Source organism: Pyrus communis, chromosome 17 (assembly GCF_963583255.1).
Source record: "Pyrus communis chromosome 17, drPyrComm1.1, whole genome shotgun sequence".
Lineage (NCBI taxonomy): Eukaryota > Viridiplantae > Streptophyta > Magnoliopsida > Rosales > Rosaceae > Pyrus > Pyrus communis.
This window is the reverse complement of record NC_084819.1, coordinates 2,692,264-2,712,537: the sequence shown is the minus strand read 5'-3', so window position 1 is coordinate 2,712,537 and position 20,274 is coordinate 2,692,264. Positions and strand designations below refer to the sequence as shown.

The 20,274-nt window shown below is 35.0% G+C and overlaps 2 protein-coding genes across 4 annotated transcripts; one reads left to right on the top strand and one right to left on the bottom strand.

Moving 5' to 3' along the window:
* The first annotated feature begins 4,493 nt into the window (after window positions 1–4,493).
* Window positions 4,494–12,607, top strand: LOC137722394 (uncharacterized protein At3g49140). 3 transcript variants are annotated; one of them, XR_011066758.1, is made up of 13 exons: window positions 4,494–4,660; window positions 5,087–5,180; window positions 5,634–5,865; window positions 6,044–6,146; window positions 6,250–6,314; window positions 6,882–6,998; window positions 7,717–7,812; window positions 8,220–8,373; window positions 8,644–8,744; window positions 8,986–9,135; window positions 11,412–11,507; window positions 11,921–12,093; window positions 12,221–12,607. XR_011066758.1 is itself a non-coding variant. In XM_068461384.1 (12 exons), the coding sequence occupies exons 1-12, from the start codon at window positions 4,627–4,629 to the stop codon at window positions 12,026–12,028; spliced, it is 1,350 nt and encodes a 449-aa protein (XP_068317485.1). In that variant the 5' UTR covers window positions 4,494–4,626; the 3' UTR covers window positions 12,029–12,607. The 3 variants fall into 3 exon arrangements, 2 of the variants coding, with proteins under 2 accessions (XP_068317485.1, XP_068317486.1); XM_068461384.1 differs by having other exon boundaries at window positions 11,921–12,607; XM_068461385.1 differs by lacking the exon at window positions 11,412–11,507 and having other exon boundaries at window positions 11,921–12,607.
* A 679-nt stretch (window positions 12,608–13,286) lies between these two features.
* On the bottom strand, window positions 13,287–19,804 carry LOC137722395 (uncharacterized). The gene is made up of 11 exons (XM_068461386.1): window positions 19,312–19,804; window positions 18,564–18,658; window positions 17,753–17,810; window positions 16,991–17,185; window positions 16,757–16,833; window positions 16,485–16,567; window positions 16,110–16,161; window positions 14,916–14,984; window positions 14,400–14,486; window positions 14,223–14,284; window positions 13,287–13,905 (listed from the first exon to the last, which is right to left on the bottom strand). Exons 1-11 carry the CDS (start codon window positions 19,436–19,438, stop codon window positions 13,683–13,685), a joined length of 1,128 nt encoding a protein of 375 aa, XP_068317487.1. The 5' UTR covers window positions 19,439–19,804; the 3' UTR covers window positions 13,287–13,682.
* Between the last annotated feature and the right edge of the window lie 470 nt (window positions 19,805–20,274).

Sequence of the window (20,274 nt, the reverse complement as noted above, 5' to 3'; positions counted from 1 at the left end):
TCATGAACCTAGAGTTCGTACTTAAACTCGAACTTGAAGTTTTGAAAATAAGTGTCATAGAAATTCGAAGTTTCATAAAACAATACACCCGTAAAAATCCGGAGTTCTTGTAGGTGATTTGTTAGGATTACATGTAGTGATGCTTTTAAAAACAACTGTAAAATTTAGTTTGTGCAAATTGCTTTATTGTCCATAATTTTATTTTGTGATAGAAGACAAAAATGTTTTTTTACCCTCTTATGGTTGACAAAAAGAGTTTCATTAATATGTGGTTTAAATTAACTTCTTCCTTACAAATTTGTTACGCGTAAATAAACTAATTTGAAATAGGTCCAATTTTATGGAAAGAGATCCTCTCTGGATCCCTTCCACCAAATCCACCCAATCAATCAATCCAGACCCTTGAAATTTGATCCAAAAGCTACGAACAGGGGGCCACTTTAAAAGTTATAATAACTTTAGCCGTTGGACTAAATTTCAAAGGTCCGAATTAGGTGATTGGGTGGATTTGGTGGAAGAGATCCGGAAAAGATCCCTTTCCCAATTTTATGGCCTAACAATTGGATTAGTCCAATTTTTAGTTATTTTTTTATTTAGGTCCATGAATAGGACTCCATGTGTCATCACTTTTTGTTGTTAGGTTGATACTTTGCATTGTGGTTACTATTTTACTCTACTATAGCTATTCAATGGAAAAAGAAAAAAAAAAGGCAAAAAAAGAGAAAATGATACGATCGGTACTTTGCTAGCGATTCTTCTTATAATAATCGCTAAAAATAGAGCGACTAGTATAAAAAAAATCGCTATCTTCATACCGATCCCTCCCTTTTCAATTTTTTTTTCAATTTTTTATTTTGTTAATATTTCTTTTATTTATCTTATCATAACAACAAACTATCATATTTATGTTTTTTAAAATATATTTTTTCCGTGCAAAATATATTATAATTCATTTTTTAAACACTTGTAATCAATGATTTAAAACCTAAATTTAAAGATATTTTTCTATTTTCTCACTTTAAGAATCAATAAAAAATAGTTTCAGGATCTAATAATCGGTAGGATCACATCCAAAGGTTTTGCAATATTTTCCTTAACTACATTGCAAAATATTTCTTTAAAGATAAAAATTTCAAATTTTTTTTTCACAAAAAACTATGTGTTATAAGCCAAAGTTAGAGTCATTATATTCGCACTACATATTTCCTAATATTAATTTAGGACATTTCCAAAATTTCGAACACCTATAAATCTCTTGGGGGGCCTCGCTATTAGTTATATTATTTTTCTATTTTTTTTTTCAATTCAGGTGCTCTATTAGTCGGCATAAACCCAGATTTCAATTGATATTTTACAATCTAAACTACCTATTGTATAAGTACCTTTACAGTCTAAACTAAATGTCATATAAGTACTTGTACAAGCTAAACTACCTATCATATTATAATATTAGTCGGCATAAACTTAGATTTCAACTGATCTTTTATAATCTAAACTACCTATCATATAAGTACTTTTACAGTCTGAACTACCTGCCATATAAGTACTTGTACAAGCTAAACTACCTATTGTATTGTAACTACCTATTATGGTGAAATAATTTTACATGATTCTAACAGTAAGATGTAGTCCTCCATCTTGGTAATGTTAAAATCCCCCGAAGCTAACACAATCAATGTCAAAAGTCACTTGAGCAATTACTTACATAAGACAATCAATGTATAATGCTTGCAAATCATGTAACAAATACTAGCAAAAATGAAGCTTACTGTTGTAAACGGCTCAACGAAAACATGTAAAATTACTTGTAGTTCTCATAGCTTCATGCGAATTCAAATTCAAATTTGGATACTAATTTATAGGAATCGCGAGGAAAATTCAAAACAGGAGTCAGATAAAGTTTTTGATGAAACGATGAGATTTGATGAGTAACTTTTTATTTATTTTAATACAACGATATATTTTACATTGAAAAATATGAGAGTTTTTTATGAAATGATGAGATTTGATGTGCAACTTAAAGTTCCATGTTAATTTTGGAAGAGTCATGATAAAACATTCAACGACAGTCAGTGCAATTTTGTTTTCAAATTATGGACACTTTAATTGCTCTACTTATTAGACCCTACCTATGACTGTGCAATACATTAGGCTCATATCAAAACATGCGGATCAGGATCCTCTTCTGAGTAAAGGGTGAGGATTCTCCTGACCAAGCCAATCAGGCTGTTGAAATTTTATCCAACGGCTACAAACAGGGGGCCCTCTAAAAGTTATAATAATTGTAGCCGTTGGATAAAATTTCAACAGTTCGATGAGCTTGATCAGGAGGATCCTTAGTCTTATATCATATGATGTACATAGTAAAACAAACGTACAGAAAGTCATAAGTAAATATAATTGTACCCTTGAGCTATGTTTGTTGCCCTACAGGGCTCCCCAAAATTGTTACTAGTTGGATTGACAATAGTGGATTCAGGATATATATATATATATATATATATATATATATATATATATATATATATATATTTGGAGCCTATTAAATTTTCGGAAGCAAACAATATGTAGATTTTAGTGTGGCATTTTGTTGAACGGTTGGTGGACTATAGTCGTCTCTAGAGGCATATTGCAAGAAGGTGTGTTGATGGATGTTGAAAACAACTCACAAAAAGGTGATGCCAAGTCTCACTCGGACATTTTGTCGAACACTTTAACCGAAAAACTAAGAACTACAACTCAAATAAATTTCAAAATCACAATCTCAAAAACCAATCAACTTCAAATCACATTTCAACTTCTAAATTATATAAGAAAAACTAACACTGCAATAAAATAAAATAAAAAAGCACAAAATAACTACAAACTAACATTGCAATAAAATTCAAAAACTAGAAAAACAAAACTTAAAATTCAATTCATAATTGAACGAAGACATCAAGAACATAGAAATTAAAAAAAACTTGAGAAAAAGCGGAATTAAATCGACGAACTGGAAATTGAGCCCAACCTCGCCGTTAGTTGTCGTTTCAAACAAAGAAGTAATGGCAATTTCGTCACATACACACAAACAGAAAAAACGCGTATGATGTCATCTTTTACATGTATTAAATTTTGTTTCTCCTTGAAATAAATTGAAATCCTTGTCTCAATTCAAAATTAAAATATATAAGTACACTTTTCGTGTATAATCAACTTGAATTCGAAATAGTTATTTGAAGTCTTAGTGAAAGATTGGATTTGTTATTTAAAAAAAAAAATGTTTACTTTTCGTGGAAAAATACCAATAATTTCTCCAAGACTTTAACACTACTTCTGGATGAGTAAATTTAAGCTTGCTAAGAAATAATAAAATGATAGAAATTGAAATGACAGAATTTTTATTTCTAAAATTTCTGAATTTTATTGTTTGGCCAATCTAAAATAAAAATAAAATTTAAATGTGAAAATTAACATGTATATAGAGTCATTAATAATAAATCAAAGATTGTAGTTAGAAGATGTGCTAATAATGGTGGTGGTGACAACGGTGATGCTAGTGGGTGGTGATGATGGTGGCCATTAGTAGTGGGGGTGACTAGATGTGGTGGTGGCGGCAGCGGCGGGTATGTGGTTGTGACATGTGGAAAAGGATCCTTGCTAGATCATTTTCCTGGGGATTCGGAAGATCTTGTAATCATGTTCGTTCATCGTACATTATGCGGTCAGAAATCATTTTAAATTTTAAATTAAATATAAATAGTACCTAACGAAAACTGCCCGCACGATATACGATAAACAGACATGATTACAAGATCCTCTGGATTCCAGGAAAAGCATCCTCGCAGGATCCTTTTCCGTGATACATGATGGTGGCCACTATTTTTATATAAAACTAGCCTTTTGCCACACGCAAATGCGAGTGACAATTGGCCTTTTTATATTTTTTTTATTTACATATTTTTAAAAAAAGAAATGAATTAAAGATGTGAAACCACCCACTACCGTGGGAGGTTTTGTTTTTGTTTTTTGTTTTTCTATAATTTTAAATATTAAATGCATTCAAAATAAAAATATGGTTAAATACTTTAGCTTCTTTTGGTTCAATTGTAATTTATGAAATTCTTAAAGGGCAATTTATGGTATTTCGAATGTTTCACCATTTTAAAGTGCTCATTTTATATATAAGAATAGATAAGCAAATACATTCATGTGGGATTTTGGAATTCAATTTTTTTTTTTTTTTTTTTTTTGAGTACATCAATATTTTAGGTGAGGGGCAAGTTCGGCTAAATCACACAATGGACAACCTAATTTGATATAGAACTTATCATCAGATTCGAAGATTTCTCATTTTTAAATGAAGAGGAATATCAGTAAACTGTATCGTATCGGAGATTGTGTTGTTTTTTTTTGTTTTGTTATACCATTGGGAAAATGATCCGAGTAAACCTATTGAAGAGCCCACTTAACTCCTAAGCCGAAACATGTGGACTTCCTAATGACACTGTAATTTGTAAACCTCCACCACCCAGACACCCACCACCACCACCGCCCGCCACCCACCCAATGTACACGTTACATCAACGGCATCGATAATCATCATACGACGACGTACTCCACTTACCACTCATCTCTCCGTCTCGCATGGCAATTGCAGCTGCTGCTTCTCTCCCCTTCGGTAATAACCATCATATTCCTCTTTTCTCCCATTTGAATTTATGATTTTATATAAAGTTATTGCGATCATGCTTCACTGCAAGCTCCGTGAACCAATGAAACGCCAATATGCGAAACGCCGGTTTCGATTTTCTAGTGAAGGATCATAGTTTTTGAGGAAATACCCACACGCAGAAATTGATTTATTGGGATTTTCTGCTGAGAATTCATACAAGTATTGAGTTGATTATGTTTAATTTGTAATTATTAAGATTTAATGAAAAGAAATTTGTATATTCAACTTTTAAATTTTCTGTTTTCGTCTTGTTTTCGCTTATTTTCTTGGTAATTTGGTTTATTGTATGCATTAGCTCCTACTTGGAACTTGGAAGCTTCGATTTTTCAGGGCTTCTGACACTTTTTTTTGTTGTTATTTTGTGCTCAGCAGAAAGGGTTTGTAGTTCTACAACACATGGGATCTCAAGCAGTTGGATGAAACCGCCTTTCGATGGTCGAAGAGCCCTTGATCTTCCGGGCATAAGGTGTAGCTCAGTTTAAAAATGATTGCTTATATCGATTTGTAGGGGCATTAATATGTGAATATGTGGAACATGTTGGGTTACACTATCCGGAGTCTAATAATATGCCATCAATACCATTGTTATTAGTTTCTGGTTGCGAGGAAAGTGGAGAGAAAGAAAATAATCTCTTCCTTATGACGAAAACAATTCTTGTTGAATGAACATGAGTAATCTTTTTGTTAGCTATCTTTCATTCTCCATTCCTATGCTGCACTCTGGTATGGAGTTTATGAAAATGATGGAATTATGAGTAAGACAGTGTGTTTTTGTGTGACTATAGCTTGGCGGGGAATTTTTCTTTTCTTCCATTACCTTCATTGATTTTCCTTTGGCCATTAAATTTAATTTAAAACTCCAATTTTGTTGCAAAACTTATGCTCTGCTTTGGTCAAAAGTTTACTTTTCCCATTATAGTTTTAATTGCAGGAATCCTCTATTTGGATCAACACAATTCCATTGGCTGTCTAATGGACATGACCTTTGTCATTCCAAAGTTTCTGTTGCTGCAGATTACTCAGATTCTGTTCCCGACTCCTCTAGTTATTTGACTAGCCAAGGTTATCATCCTCTGGAAGAAGTGAAAGTGTGCAAAATGGTCCGGGACACTAAACTCACTTCTGCTGAAATAGCAAGAACAACAGTAGAGGTCTGTTTTGATAATCTGTTCAAGTAATTCAGAATTTGAGTACCACAAAGTCTGTTAGTAGGGCATATGGATGATGACATTTAAGATATCTATTTGCGGGACAAATCAAGTAGCATCAAACTATCAGTGTAATTGGTGTTTTTACTATGCACGGTTAAATTTTATTTTTCTGCCTCAGGCTAACTGCAGTGCTACGGTGGTGTTCCCGGGGAGGGTACATTGTGAACCACATGAACAAATTTCCTGGGCTGAGTTTGAATATGTTATCGACGATTGCGGAGGTGTTTTGCTGTTTATTTTGTTCATGGTTTTATATTTTCATGTCATTTTTAATTAATAAAACAAAATTCTGATTCCATCTTGTTATTATAACTATTTCTGTAGATTTATATTTTGAAATTTTTGATGATGCAAACTTATTAGAAGATCGTACAGCAAGTAGCCCTGTGGTAAGGATCTGCTTGCCCTAATACATTTTCTTTACTTTAACAGAAAATCTCTAGGTCTAAAAGTTTTGAGTTGGCGAATATTCAATTTGATTCCAGATATTTTTAAGTTTTAAAGAAATGCCCTCAATTACATTAGCAAATGGGAAGTGAAGGTTTTAGTTAATCTGTGAACTCTTTATGTGGTTCTTATTCTCTCTCTCTCTCTCTCTCTCTCTCTCTCTCTCTCATTAAAGTATTTATTGTCTAAGGCAATTGCATGACTGTCTAATACTACAATGTTATAAAACATGGATTTTGACACTTTGGTATGTTCATGGATATAATTACCACTTTAAGGCTGCGCCGCTGCAGCTATGCTGTTTCTAGTTCAGTATTGCAGGTCCAATTGTGTTTATTTAGTTTTTGAAGATTTGAAACAATTATATGTTGACATTTATATCAGCTTTGACAGTTAAGGCTTAAGTGTGGTTGATATTGTTTAGTTATATTTTTCACTTATATTTTGATTTTCTTACGCATTTCTACTAATGGCAGAATTGATATCTAATATGTGTGCATTGCCTTCAGAATGTTTTGTTCGGGATGGATATCCTTGCATATGATGATGCAAGAATATCTGGTGATTTCAGCATTCTAGATGGTAGCAGTAGCGATGAAATCCCTTTGGATGATTATTATTCAGAGGTCAGCAGAGGCAATTTTTTATTATTTTTTTCAAAACAAATATGGCACTCTTTTTCATTTAGGATTGGGTGAAAGGTTCAACCAACATAGATGGGAATACCAGGGTTTGGGTTGAAGAAAAGGAAATTGGACCTCATTTTTCAGTTTGGTTTACTGATCAGAAATAGGCTAAAAAGATGGTAAAAGAAAATCTGAAAAAATAAAATTCCTAGCATAATCTTGATGCTTCTGATGCCTCGGACTCCAAATTATTAGCATGGGAATCTTTGTAGCTAGGATAAAGGAAATTCCCACTATCAATTCGAAGTTTTAATAGATTAGAGGGAAGTGCGTAGCCAATCTAAATCCTGCCAAATACCGTTTAAATTCTAATTGGTCTGGATGGCTAACTTTTCCTTCTTATAAACCTCACAGTTTCTTTTGTAAGCACAATAGAACACTTTGATGTGTTAAATTTTTTATCTTCCAGTTGTTTTATAACCTTTGTCTGTATAGCATTGTAAGCAAGGCTAAGGAATTTCTTGTGTTTGATTTCATATGTTTTATATCATCTTTCAGTTCTTACATCTCTTAGACACATATTACATGTAGACTTATAGATGTCTCTTCTTTTCCCTATTTAGTATCCCCACCCCCCTTCGTTCTTCCTAGACTTAACTACTTTACTTTCTTAATTCTGCATAGATGGTGAAGCTGACATACCTCTTGGTTCAAATAGGTTGTGGACTCTGAAGTTTCTGATGTTCTAGACTGGGGGTTGCCAGATACTTGTAGCTCAATTCATCCTATATGTTTTGCGAAGTACTTGACAAAGGTGATTTATAGATGTATGTGGCATTTACGATTTAAGCTGTTGTTAAGAATGGTTAATGAGTATGAGCATCCAGCTATTCCATGAGGGGTTAGAATAAATTTATATAGCAGGACATTCAAGGCTGTTTTCACACTGTTATAAGTTTTATGAACTTTGTTAATGAGCCATGTATGGTATATGAATTTGAGAAGTGGTAACCTGATAATTCGAGTAATAATTTTTATACTTTGCTTGAAGTTCCATTTGCTGTAGCTCATTGACGGAAAAACGAGAAAAAGAAAATGACTGCTTATATGTTACTATGGTTGAGGAAGCTTTTTGATTAAGAACAAAAGTTTTTTATGCGGATCTTCTGGACATTAATCTTACATAATATGGATTGATTTATTAGGCATGTTCTATTGCAGGCTATTGATAATGAATACAATAGGAAAATGGATCATCCATCCAATGGCGTCTCTATTTTAGGATGCCTCAGGCCTGCTTTTGCTGATGAAGAATTCTATGTAAGAAGACTGTTTAATTACGAAGATAGCGATGGATACAACTCGGACTGGAAAGGTATTTTGTGCTTCACATTGGGTTGATTTACTTTTTCAAATTGACAAACTCTTGGTGGGTGGAGTAAAATGGTTAGATGTTTTTCTTTAACCAGATATGATGCTTTTGATTTTTGGCATGAATTGGATATGTACGCACTAATTCAGCTGATGGAATCTAATAAATCTTGTTTCTGTCCTAATTCCTAACCTAGTTATTCTTGTAACTGGCATAACAAGTTATATACCTGTTGGCTATTTCAAGTTGACCTAAACTTAACTTTTTGTTTAGATGGAAAAAGTGTGAGCCTTAGTTCCGAAAGTGATCGTAGCTCAACTCTCTACAGGTTGGAGATCATGAGAATAGAGTTGTTCTCTGTATATGGTGTTCAGGCATGTTCTTTCTACTGCCATCTATGTAGCTTCTACCGTTTTAAGTGGAACAATTCTTTTAAGAATATGGCCTAATATGTTAAATTCTGAATTGTAAAGGTCCAGAAAGTTGGCTTAGGTTTTATGCAGGAAATAGTATACAAATATATGGCTTTTCCTTACAAACTTTTTAACAACTTTTTAACATCGTTTATCTAAAGTCTTCTTATATTATTTTGTTTTAATTTTCTGATATTTGCAGTCTACAATTAGCTTGCATGATTTTCAAGATGCAGAACCTGATGTTCTAGTAAACTCTACCTCAGAAATTGTAGAACGCTTCAGTGAAAGAGGTATTAGGTGCGATGTTGCTCTTAAAGCTTTATGCAAAAGGAAAGGACTTCATGTTGAGGTAACTAATAAATTATTTGTTTAACATAAGCTGTGTTGCAGCTGACTTATTATGTTTAATGTTCAATGCGCCTCTTTTATATGCTACAAGTTTGAAGAAACTTTTTTTTTATTATACAGTTTGATTAACAGGGTTTATGCACAGAGTCAAATAGAAAGAAATTTTTGTGTCCAACATAGGAATTATGTGCTTATAGTTACCTACAAACTCATGTCTAAAGTTTTGGATGTTGTCTCCTATTTTGTGTTGTGAAGTCATGTCCCTGCTGGGATTGTATGGTTTAGTGTGTAAGGAATTAAGTGGTTGCCTTATATTATAAGCCTACAGAATTGACATCGTCATGAGTTTGGACTTTTGATGAATCTTTTGGATCAAATATCCTAAGGTTTGCTCAGTTTATCCACTTTTTACACTATAAAAGGTGAAAGTTGACTGTCGAGTAAGAATTTCACAGCTCATTATTTTGACGATTTTGAATTTGGATGATTTAAAAAGGTCATGTTCTTGCTAATCATCCTTGTATGCTAAGAACTCAGTAGGGGCAGTAACTTGCTTACTAATTCTTTGTTCCATTGCCTGGCGCTAGTGGAACTTTGTTCTATTTACTCGGTAATGTGTATTGGGAGATCCTTACGGGTAGCCAGTCTTTACATAACTCGAGTCAGCTTTACTTAGCCCAAGCAATGCCCAAAAGTTCCATGTTTTTCTTAGTTCCCGTTGAAATTAGAGTTGAGGAATATGGTAGTGCTACCTGGAGGGTCAATAAGTTTTTAATTTTTCTATCAAATTTTGGATCACTAATTCTAAAGACGTAAGACTTATTAGGGTGCTAAGAAGAAAAATAAACATCATTACAACAATCCTAAGGTTTCTATTCGTACATGAGGAAAACTTTGTTTAAATTTTTGTTGACTAGCAGTTAACCCTTACGCAACATGGTCGATAGGGACACCAGATGAAGAAGTTGACTGAGTATCAAACGTGGTTGACTGACTTACAGTTTACCAGACTTTTTCAAACAAACTAGTTTAGCAATCCAAAGCACATGTATTTTACAAAAGCCGAGGTCCAGTTGAATACTATGTAGCAGTGATTGACAGAACTATCGATGAAGTTCTGTCTTCGATTATGAATCTTTTAGCTCCTCTTGGAGGAGCAGACTCTATAACCTTGGCTGTAAATCTGACTGATGCTCAGCATATTATTATTCGGACCATTCATGAAGCAACTTGTGTGAGATAGTCTATTTCCTCATGATTTTAACTTTGCTTCCATTAGCCTCCTCATATAGGAAAGTAATTAGGAGATTTCTCACCTGACATGCTAGGAGAACCAAAATCCAAGGTACCAAAGAGGCAGTTGAGCAGTTAAGATGACTAATCACTTGTCTCTTACCAAACTGGATGTGCCCTTAGGTGAAGGCGTATGAAAGTTGGAAACTTTGTTCTTTTATTTTCTCTTCAACAAACTATCTTCTTGCCATAATTTTTTTTTCTATAGGTCTCTAGCAAGGGAGTTGAAGTCTTCTAGCCTCCAGATCAATGCGTCTGAGTTGTCCTTTTGATTACCTTTTGGTGAGAACCAAAGTCGACATGTTCGCCTGCATGTCAAGATTTCTGCAATAGCCGCCTAGCAGCAACTATGATAGATCGTTCTTCTGTTACCACAGGGGTGAACCAGAGTTTGATCCACGGGTTTCTAACCTCCTTGACTATTTTTAATTTAGATTCGGCTTCGTGTAATCCCTGCATTTGATTGACCATAACCTTACATTTTTTGTAGAATTCTCTAAAGTTCCGTTAATTTTTTAATTGGTGGACTAGGGTTTGGAGTTTAGAGATTTACAGTTAGTACCTCCATGGGTGGTCTGTAAAGCATATGAGGTTTCCTTTAGGGTACTGATTAAAATATCCTTTTGATACACATAAGGAAAAGGCACATTAGAGAACACTATTGCTTTAGCATCTGCGTAATAAATCCTATGTCTAGAGGCATAAGGCCGTCTGTTGAAATTCTATCACGTCAAGTGGTTTGAGTAAGATATGTTTCCTGTTGGGCAATGAGCCCAGGTGGACCCACTACCACAACCAGCACCAATGCTCCCCAAATCTATTGAAATGCTGTATTAGTGTCCTGAGATTCGACTCGCCTGTTCAAATAGTCATTGCTTTTTATTTATGATTGTATTTAATTTATATAAAAAAATTCTTTTTAGTTTGTTACTACATTCAGCTTCAAATAATTTAATTTGCCTGGTCTTCAAATAACTCTCATAGGGAGCTCATTTAATCGGGGTTGACAGTCTTGGAATGGATGTTAGAGTCTTCTCAGGGTTGGAAGTGCAAACTCATCGTTTTCCCTTCAAAGTCCGGGTAAGCATTTTGAAAATAAAATGCATGCTATGTTCATAAAAATGGAGGCTATTCCATGACAAGAACCTTAGTTACATCTGTTATCTTGTCCATTGATTTCTTTGCACACACCAAGTAGACATTGGAAATGCAATCTGGAGCACGCACAGATTTATTTGCTCTTGATCCTTTTCATTTTGTATGAGAAACAAATGACCATGCTTGATTTGCTTAAACGGTCATTTTGCGGGAGGCATGTTCTCATCTGCGTGCATACATGTGCTTATCTGCATGCATGCATGTGATTTTTTCTTCATAAAAGGTACAGAGAGAAGTGCATAAAATTAGTCGTGTATTGATAACTTGATACTGGCACACTGGTCAACTTAGTTTCACAGATAACTTAAGGATTTTGTGTACTTGTGTATATGTAGGCCACATCCGAAGTTGCAGCTGAAAAACAGATTCAGCAACTTTTGTTCCCACGCTCTCGCCGCAAAAAGTTGAGTGCTCATAATGTTAGGGGCGTGGAGTCTTACTAATTCGCTCATTTGCGCTACTGTGAAGGAATAAGTTGTCAAAATAAACTTCAGGCTGGAACAAAGGGGTATTCACTTATTTATTTTTTCTTTGTACGCTAGCTTTGATGTGTAACGCTCTTTCGTTTTTCTTTTTTTTCGAAGAAACAATAAGCTTGTACTAGCTTTGATAGGAGAGAATCTTCTTTCTGCTAGAATATGTCTGATGATAGAACAAAGAACATTATAAACGGTAGCCCCTTTGACCTGGAAACCTGGAACCAGTATGTTAGACAGGACGGAGCTCTGACGATGATCGGCTTAAATTTGCACCAGCAGGATTATGGGAACATGTAAGTAGCAGGTAGTTGAGATGACAGAATAAAATGTCCGGCGATGAAAACAACGGTGCAGTTTCATTGTCGTCGACCGTACTAATGGGAAAGCTTGTGATCCTTAACGCAGTCTGTTTTGCTGATTTTTTTCTTCACTTTTAGTTAAGCTTTTCTTTCGTTGGTCGGTAAACTTTAGTTAAGCTGTAATGAGAAACCAGGTTGAGAATAAAGTAATTAAGAGCACTGCTGAGTAACCAAATTACTGTTACTATCGTGTTACTTACCAAATTGCTGTGTTAAACGGATTGCGGATGAACACCGATGCGACCTGGTATAGGTTTATATCACAGATGGTTCTTGAAATCGATTCTCAGATGGTCTTGAAACCGGAGCAAAATGACTAGTTGACATTTCCAAAATAGTCTGAATTAGACAATACATCGGCTTCTGCAATTGTTTGTCTTGTTTTAAAGTGTTTTTAAAATGGTTGAAAGTGTTTGGTGAAAATGTTTTCGAAACCAATATTTAGTTAAAATGCATTGAATCTTAGGAAACACATAACCGGAGCTTCTTGTAGGAAGTAGTGCTTTTAGAAATCAAAAACCTTCTCTCTAAAAGTACTTTAAGATATTTTAAAGACACTTTTAAACGAACCTTGTATGTTGTAGGCTAATGGTTTCTTACAATTGTTTTGATTTGTATAGAAAGTTTAAAATGAGAGTATCACTAGACGACGTGTTAGTAGTACGACATACATAAAGAATAATATTTGCGTCCCACTCTTAGTGAAACCACTACGTTCCACTCCTTTCATAACGAATTTTTTTCGTTCCACCCTTTTGTTCGGATTATAGCATATTTATAAAAACTTCTTTAAATCCAAAGGATGGAACGATGGGGTTTCACTAAAGGTGTGATGCAATTATTATTTACACATAAAATTAACATTTGGTAAATTATTAATCACCTTCCTTCCAGTGGCATTGTCACATTAAAGAAGAAATTTTAATGCAGGCAGTACGCACACGGTTGGCGGTACGACTTCCTTGCTTTACAAGCTAATGATCAATTCGACACCATACGTCGAATGACCAGCTAAAACTTCCAGACTTGTTCGAATCCTCCTCTCGGTAATTTAGTATGGATTATCCTATCGTTTGTCAAAGAAAGAAAAAAAAATTATACATTTACAATTTTCAACCCTCAAATATCCATTGTTCAAGTTTTTGTTTAAATAGCAATGCAATGAAGCCAACATTACTTCCTTAACCGCGGCGGTCGCCGTCGTCTCTTGTCACCGATGTTGATATAGCCTCTTGAGTTTAGAGTAAGAAAACTTTTCTTCATGATTTCCTCCCTTGTACATATTTTCCTATGCTCTTGTTGTCAGCTACTTCCCTTTCTGTACTGCTACCAGTAACAGTTTCATGCCTGCTGCTATCCCCAGATTTTGAGGTCCCGGCCCCTGTTCCTCGACCTACTGGACCAGCTTCCTCGTCAAAATGTTTGCTTCGCACTGCATCTTCATCCGCAACATCTGCAGGGCGTTGATCCTCTTCTTCACCCCTGTAGCAAATGTAGAGGACAATGCATACATTAGTCTGCTAGCATAAGAGGGAGGAAATAAAATACTTGTGCACATCAGAGCACCGCACAAGTGGCAAGGAACAATAAGTGTTTTTATTGACGAGCTGATGTCTAGAATGATTACTAGGCTTCTGCCAATGTTAAGCGGCATTAATTCGCGTATTACAACATCCTTTCACAAAACTCATTACAGCAGTTACTTCCTAGATGAATTCTGTAAGCAGTTGTAATTATGTAAACAAGTGAGGTAGGCCTGTCAAGACAAAGAAACTGAAAAGAGAACCAAAATTACATACCCCGAATAAATAACAAGCCCAACACAAACGGCAGCAAAGGCCACGAAGTACATCCAATCAACCTGAGACGATTCTTGGCTTAGAAAGGCAATTTCACATTCTAATACAAAGAAAGTACAGATGACTGCAAAGTTTCATGATAAATAATGGAGATGGCAATACAATTAATTTACAGACCTTCTCATGGTATGCAAAAATGCGAATTAACACTGCCCACATGTCTGAGGTCAGCAACGAGAGGTTTAACATTGTGGATCCATTAGCCTGCAAGGATAAACAAAATTTATTACACAAAGCTCTATACCATACGGTACGTGCCAGATTAAAATTCATTTACTTTTCTATGTTTTGTATGGAAAACTTGATCCCATGATCTAACCTAAAACAACCATCTCTTAAACTGCCAAAGAAATATGCAAGGCAGATAATCAGCAAGAATGCGGTTGATGCTACACGAACAAGTCTTTTCATACATTCAATTGGACAATGTTATGATGTAAAACTAGACTATTAAGGGAACAGGTTACTGGGTTCATACTTCACATAGAAAGTGGACGTAAATGCTACCAAACTGAGATTTCATAACTTGTAAATGAATTTTCACATGACTCGCAAAACATTAAAGGATTAATGCACACTAAGCTTCTGACTACTCATCAAGTCATTAAATACCAATTGTTTGAAACATCATACCTTCAGTAAGACTGGGACAAATGAGTAAAACAGGAACATAGCCACTGAAAATCCAACAAAAGGAAGTACCTGTAATTAACATGGACAAGAGACCGTCAAAATGCAAGCACAACTAAATTTTAAGGTGATGGAAAATTCGTCAACTATTAATATTTTCCCTCAGGAAGAAATTCTTCCGTACATGGTTCATTGATCTACTATGAAAATTCATTCAAGTTGTATTGTCTAGATCTGATATCAGAACCTTTCCTATGTGTTATTGGTAGTCTGAGAAGCCTACAAAGCCCTCAAAAAGCCCAAGGACGGCTCATACCAAATCCATAGATTCCATCAACGGGCCCAATTTTACTAGGTCAGATCAAAATGATTTAACCAGTGGAGGACAAATGGACAATGCATAATGTCTCCTGCACTATCGACTTCGAGAACCAGCTTGTGATAATCCAAGCTAACCATACCTGTCCAGATCAGCTGATTAATCCCTACCTCATGGCTGGGGATAGACCACGAACCAAGACACTGGGCCATGTGCCCCCTCCTGAAAAAGGTGAATGTACAGTAACATCACAGGAGTCAGAGTTGTGTCAGAAGACTCCGGTGTACTCCTGATACCCCATACACACACTGGCCTACCTATTCTGCCTCTGCATAAATTGGGTTCAAGCTAATACAGTTTGCCTATCATAAATACTCTACAAAAAGTCCAAACATCAGCTAGACTAACTCGGCCATCAATGCCAATTTAGCACACCCTGGTATCCCCTACTGCAACAACCTTTTCCCTCTATGTGTTCATGCAGGTGATCAATCCTAGATGCTCACTTCGTAAATGAAGACATTTGACCACGAGAGATTGGCACCAACAATTTCCAGGTTGTTCCATATAATTTGTTGGTTAATACCAAAAATAATCAACTGTAACCATTAGTTTATTATTCGCATGAAAAGAAGAAATAACTCAGCTCTCCTTTATAGATCAATCAAATTACCTATTTTGGCACCAAAAAGCAAAAATGTCTTAAATGTGATTTAACAATAAAAATGGCAGGAATATTTTTGTTTCGATATTTCAAAGGAATCAAATTCTTGCTGCTGATGTGCAGATGTGCACTGTAGCTATGAGCAAGTTTGAGTTGTTCAATCGAGAGAGAGAGAGAGAGAGAGAGAGAGAGAGAGAGAGAGAGAGAGACATACTGCCCCAGACGACCAGTGAATGGATTTGAGCTCATGGCGCTCCAGTATGCTCCTATAGGAATCATTAAGGGTTACAACATGATAATAGAATCACATGTATAAAACACTTAACACCACTTTGCACATGATTAACTTCTTTGTATTATCTATTATGACATTTAAAGCACAAGTTGAAGGAAATTAAGGTGTAAGTAATTCATTTGAAACTGCATGTATAGATGATCAAACAAAACTCCACATAAGATCCAGCAATAGTATCCCCTTTAAAAAAAATGAACATAATCAACTAAAAAACAATCACACAAGTCCACATGTTTACTAAGAAGTCATAATTCTTGTAAATATTGATTGCCTACATCCAAAACGAAAGGATACATTTGGATAGCACTGACGAAGGCACCAAACAAGCCCAGCATGGACATAAGTTCAACCCTGTCGGCATTCTTTACTAGAAACTCCTGCATAAGAAAAGAGAATCAAGTAATTTGCAAATGCCAAATAGCATCTATGAAGACTTTCTCCGTGCTAAACGTTTGTTTACTAGATATCCCACATTATCTATGATAATGGAAACAGGCATAAGCTATGTTAATAACAAGAAATATTTGGCTACTCCTAAAACCCAGAAAGATTGTGTATTTACTTACCTCACTGACATTACTGACAGCATACAGCGTAGCACCAGCAATTACTAGGGCATCTCCTACACTGGGCTTGCTCCCTCCTACAAGTCATAACAGTGCATATAACATCAGAAAACCACTCAACAAACATATGCAGGATAATTTACCCCAACCTAATTATATATGGTTAAAAGAATTAAACAAACAAAACCAAGATAATTGGAAAAAGCTACACTTGACCAGACATATGTTGTTTACCTGCTCGATCACCTGCATGAACATCTGAAAAAACAACCATGACTAGCCCAGCAACACAAACCACCACACCAGTTATCTTCGCGAATCTATATTTTGTTTTTAAGAAAAGCCAAGTAAGAAGCATAACGCATGGGATAGACCAACAATCCAGCAGCATTACGCTTGTTATAGATGTGTATTGATAAGCCTTCACCACTGCAGAACAAATGATATCAGTTATCAAATATGAAACTGTTGTAGGAAACCAATTTTTATTCAAATTTACTCCTAGAAATATCCAGCACACATACTCTACTTATAACTTGAAAGTAAAACTTAAGCGATGGCAGTTGTTCACAGTTTTTTTATTTTTATTTTTTAATTTTTTATCAAGCTTCACAGTTTCTTTATTCAAGAATCAATAAGCAGAATACATCTTAGGATAGACTACACTGTAGCTGTAGTTCTAATTCGATGGTTGCATTGGTACTTGCTGTTTACATGCTGCTGTTTTGGTTTCCAGATCTTTCACGCATCAATTTCTTCATTTTTCAAGTTTTCTGTAAAATGGAAGCCTGTGCAGTGGCCAAAGCTAGGAATTCTTCTTCTTTTTCTCTTTCTTTCTTTGTGGGGTTGAGGCCAAGATTTGATAATAAATTCAAAATATAGTTAAGTCTCCAATGTAAGGAACAAATCTTCAGAATTCCGTAAGTTGCAAACATCAGTCCAGTTTAAAACAATAAAACCAAAGTATACGCTCAGTCTACAAAATAAAATACGCACCTAGAAAATTTGCCTCCACGTCCACTATTCCCAGAAGCACATAGTAATACCATTTAGCCTGCACAAATTCCGAAGGGAGATTAGAGAACAAGTCTTTAGAAACTTCTTTTTAATGATTTATGAACATGTTAGTTGATTACTTCGTAGTTATGCCGTAAAAGAACCACTTAAAGGTTCACTACTTTAGTCTTTTTAGCCAGCTAAATTAGCTCTTTCTTAAACTAAACCAATAACATCAGTGTTAAGATCAATAGCCACAACCAATTGACAGAAAGCACAATCATAACGTCCACCAACCAAAATCAGTCAATCTCTCATTTGTGATCACTCAAAGGCACCTCCCACAAGGAAACACACACATTTTTAATATGCTTTAGATGTTTCATTTTGGACAATCCATATGCATGGATCATCTCACCATGGTGGCAGGTTCTATTTTTTTGCCAGACCAAGGGCAGGTTCTATCACTTTTTTTTTTTTTTTTTTTTTTTTTAGTAATTTCGTTGATTACCAAGAACCATCATTTGGTTAACTACACATGTACAATCCAAAAATCACTAATTTAACAGAAACCCCCTAGGGTCACAGTTCCAGGGTCTAACAAATGCCCTTTATATGTCATCATGATTGCACTGATCCTCCGAGTCTGCCGTTTAACAACATGCTACTAATCTATATAACAAAGTCTCAAAACACTAAAACTTAGCTAGATGTAGATGTCTAAAAACCAAATTGTATCACATAAAGCGAAAAGGAAATCATATCTACACAAAGAAAAAAGGTAGTCTTATAGAGGCACAAAAAAAATGACCTTAAGTGGCTTCCTTCGGTAAAGCATGATGCCTCCATATACAATTGCCAAGAGCACATAGTTCAGAAAAGACTGTGAAGTAGGAACATTAATTCCTGCCAAAAATAGGAACATTAAACGAATGATTAAATAATAATCCTTTTAAAAAGACATTGCCTTTTGAATGAACAAGGAATACAAGAAACAATTTAGTGAAAAGAAGACTAGATGACGCGGCAACCTTATATGAATCACAATATGAAGAGTTTCAGTAGAATTTGAAAAGAGGACCATCGACTTAGCCACGGAGATTGTGGCCAACAAAACGAGAGATAATTGGTGAATGTATTAATAGTTACAATCTCCAAATGGGATTGTACTGTAAAAGTGGACCTCCCAAATATATACTTACATCCAACAAAACTTACTTGCAGGTTTTGGCGTCCGGTAATTAAACCTCAAAAAACCAAATTTAGAAGCATAATCACCACACCAATCCAACAGCATATATCAAATAACAGATGACAGTCAATGTTCCCGAAAATGCAGAAACATTATAAAAAAAGGACGACTCCAAGCCAACAAGCCTCTCCGCTTTGCGAGGGTCGGGGAAAATGCAGAAACAATATAATTTCATAATATGGACCTTCCCTTTACTCGTCAGCAATCAATCACGGATTATATTGTTCTTTGCAGTTGTTACATACCCAACTACTTACTCGCATTGAAATAAACATACATAGACAGTGGAAAATAAGAAAAATCGAACCTTTTTTGGCAAGCTCAGATGATGAAAAGCCTGTAGAAGTGATCAAAAGCGAGAGAAACTGGCCCAACCCAAGACCCACCAGTGTCTTCTTTACCCAAAAATCTTTAAACCTCATCATATTTGCCATCAAAAATCCGAGAAAAACCCAAATTCAAAGGCTTTACAAGAACCCAACACACTGACGAGCTAAATGTGTCGAACAGTAGAGTGAAAAAGCTAAAAACTCAGAGAGTCAGAGACCCATTTGCAGAAGCTCCACCCTTTTGAGTGTTAATGGCGTTTAAAGGATGACAATTTACTGAATTTCGAAAACCCAAATACTAATGGTGGATTTTGTGTTTGCGTACGACTCAAGAACGCAATGGGAAGGGGCCTTGAGCCTTGGGGAAAAACGAAAGATAATACAATGAATATGGATGCACGAAAGGGACTGTGAAATCGAGGTTTTACCCGAATCACAGAGTGAACGGACGGCTCAGCTGAGTGAACCAAATTCTACACGACACTTCTGACGGTTGTGTTTCAGAGCATCTCCAAACGTCAAAATGTACACATCATTAAAAAGGTAAAAACAATATTTTTCAACCAAAAAGTTAAATTTGACCTGGCATCATATGAATCAACAACTCTCATTCTTACTGTTAAAATTGATCGCATTTTTATTTTTTGATTGATTATATTAATCTTATTTTTGTTTTAAAACATTTATTATAATAGTTATAAGATAATAGTTTAATTTGACAATTTGAGTGAAGTGAAACATTTTAGAAAATATTAAAGTATCACATAAACCCTCAAATTAGAAATATTCTCAGCCATTGAATTTTGGAGAATATCTGGCAATTTTTTGTTCATAGACAACTTGTTAATTTAATTGCTACTATTTATTTACTTGACGAACTTCATTTTAATTGTCTTTTTAAGAGATGTTTTTTTACAGATTGATTTATAACATGGATGATT

Excerpts from the sequence above, each read along its gene's own strand:
- LOC137722394 (XM_068461384.1), top strand. The coding sequence starts at position 4,627 with ATGGCAATTGCAGCTGCTGCTTCTCTCCCCTTCG. Across the intron at positions 6,147-6,249 it reads TGTTATCGACGATTGCGGAG|ATTTATATTTTGAAATTTTT; the intron begins GTGTTTTGCTGT and ends CTATTTCTGTAG. Across the intron at positions 6,315-6,881 it reads GTACAGCAAGTAGCCCTGTG|AATGTTTTGTTCGGGATGGA; the intron begins GTAAGGATCTGC and ends CATTGCCTTCAG.
- LOC137722395 (XM_068461386.1), bottom strand. The coding sequence starts at position 19,438 with ATGGCAAATATGATGAGGTTTAAAGATTTTTGGGTAAAGAAGACACTG. Across the intron at positions 16,568-16,756 it reads CTGTCAGTAATGTCAGTGAG|GAGTTTCTAGTAAAGAATGC; the intron begins GTAAGTAAATAC and ends TTTCTTATGCAG. Across the intron at positions 14,487-14,915 it reads TTGTCCCAGTCTTACTGAAG|GCTAATGGATCCACAATGTT; the intron begins GTATGATGTTTC and ends TTATCCTTGCAG.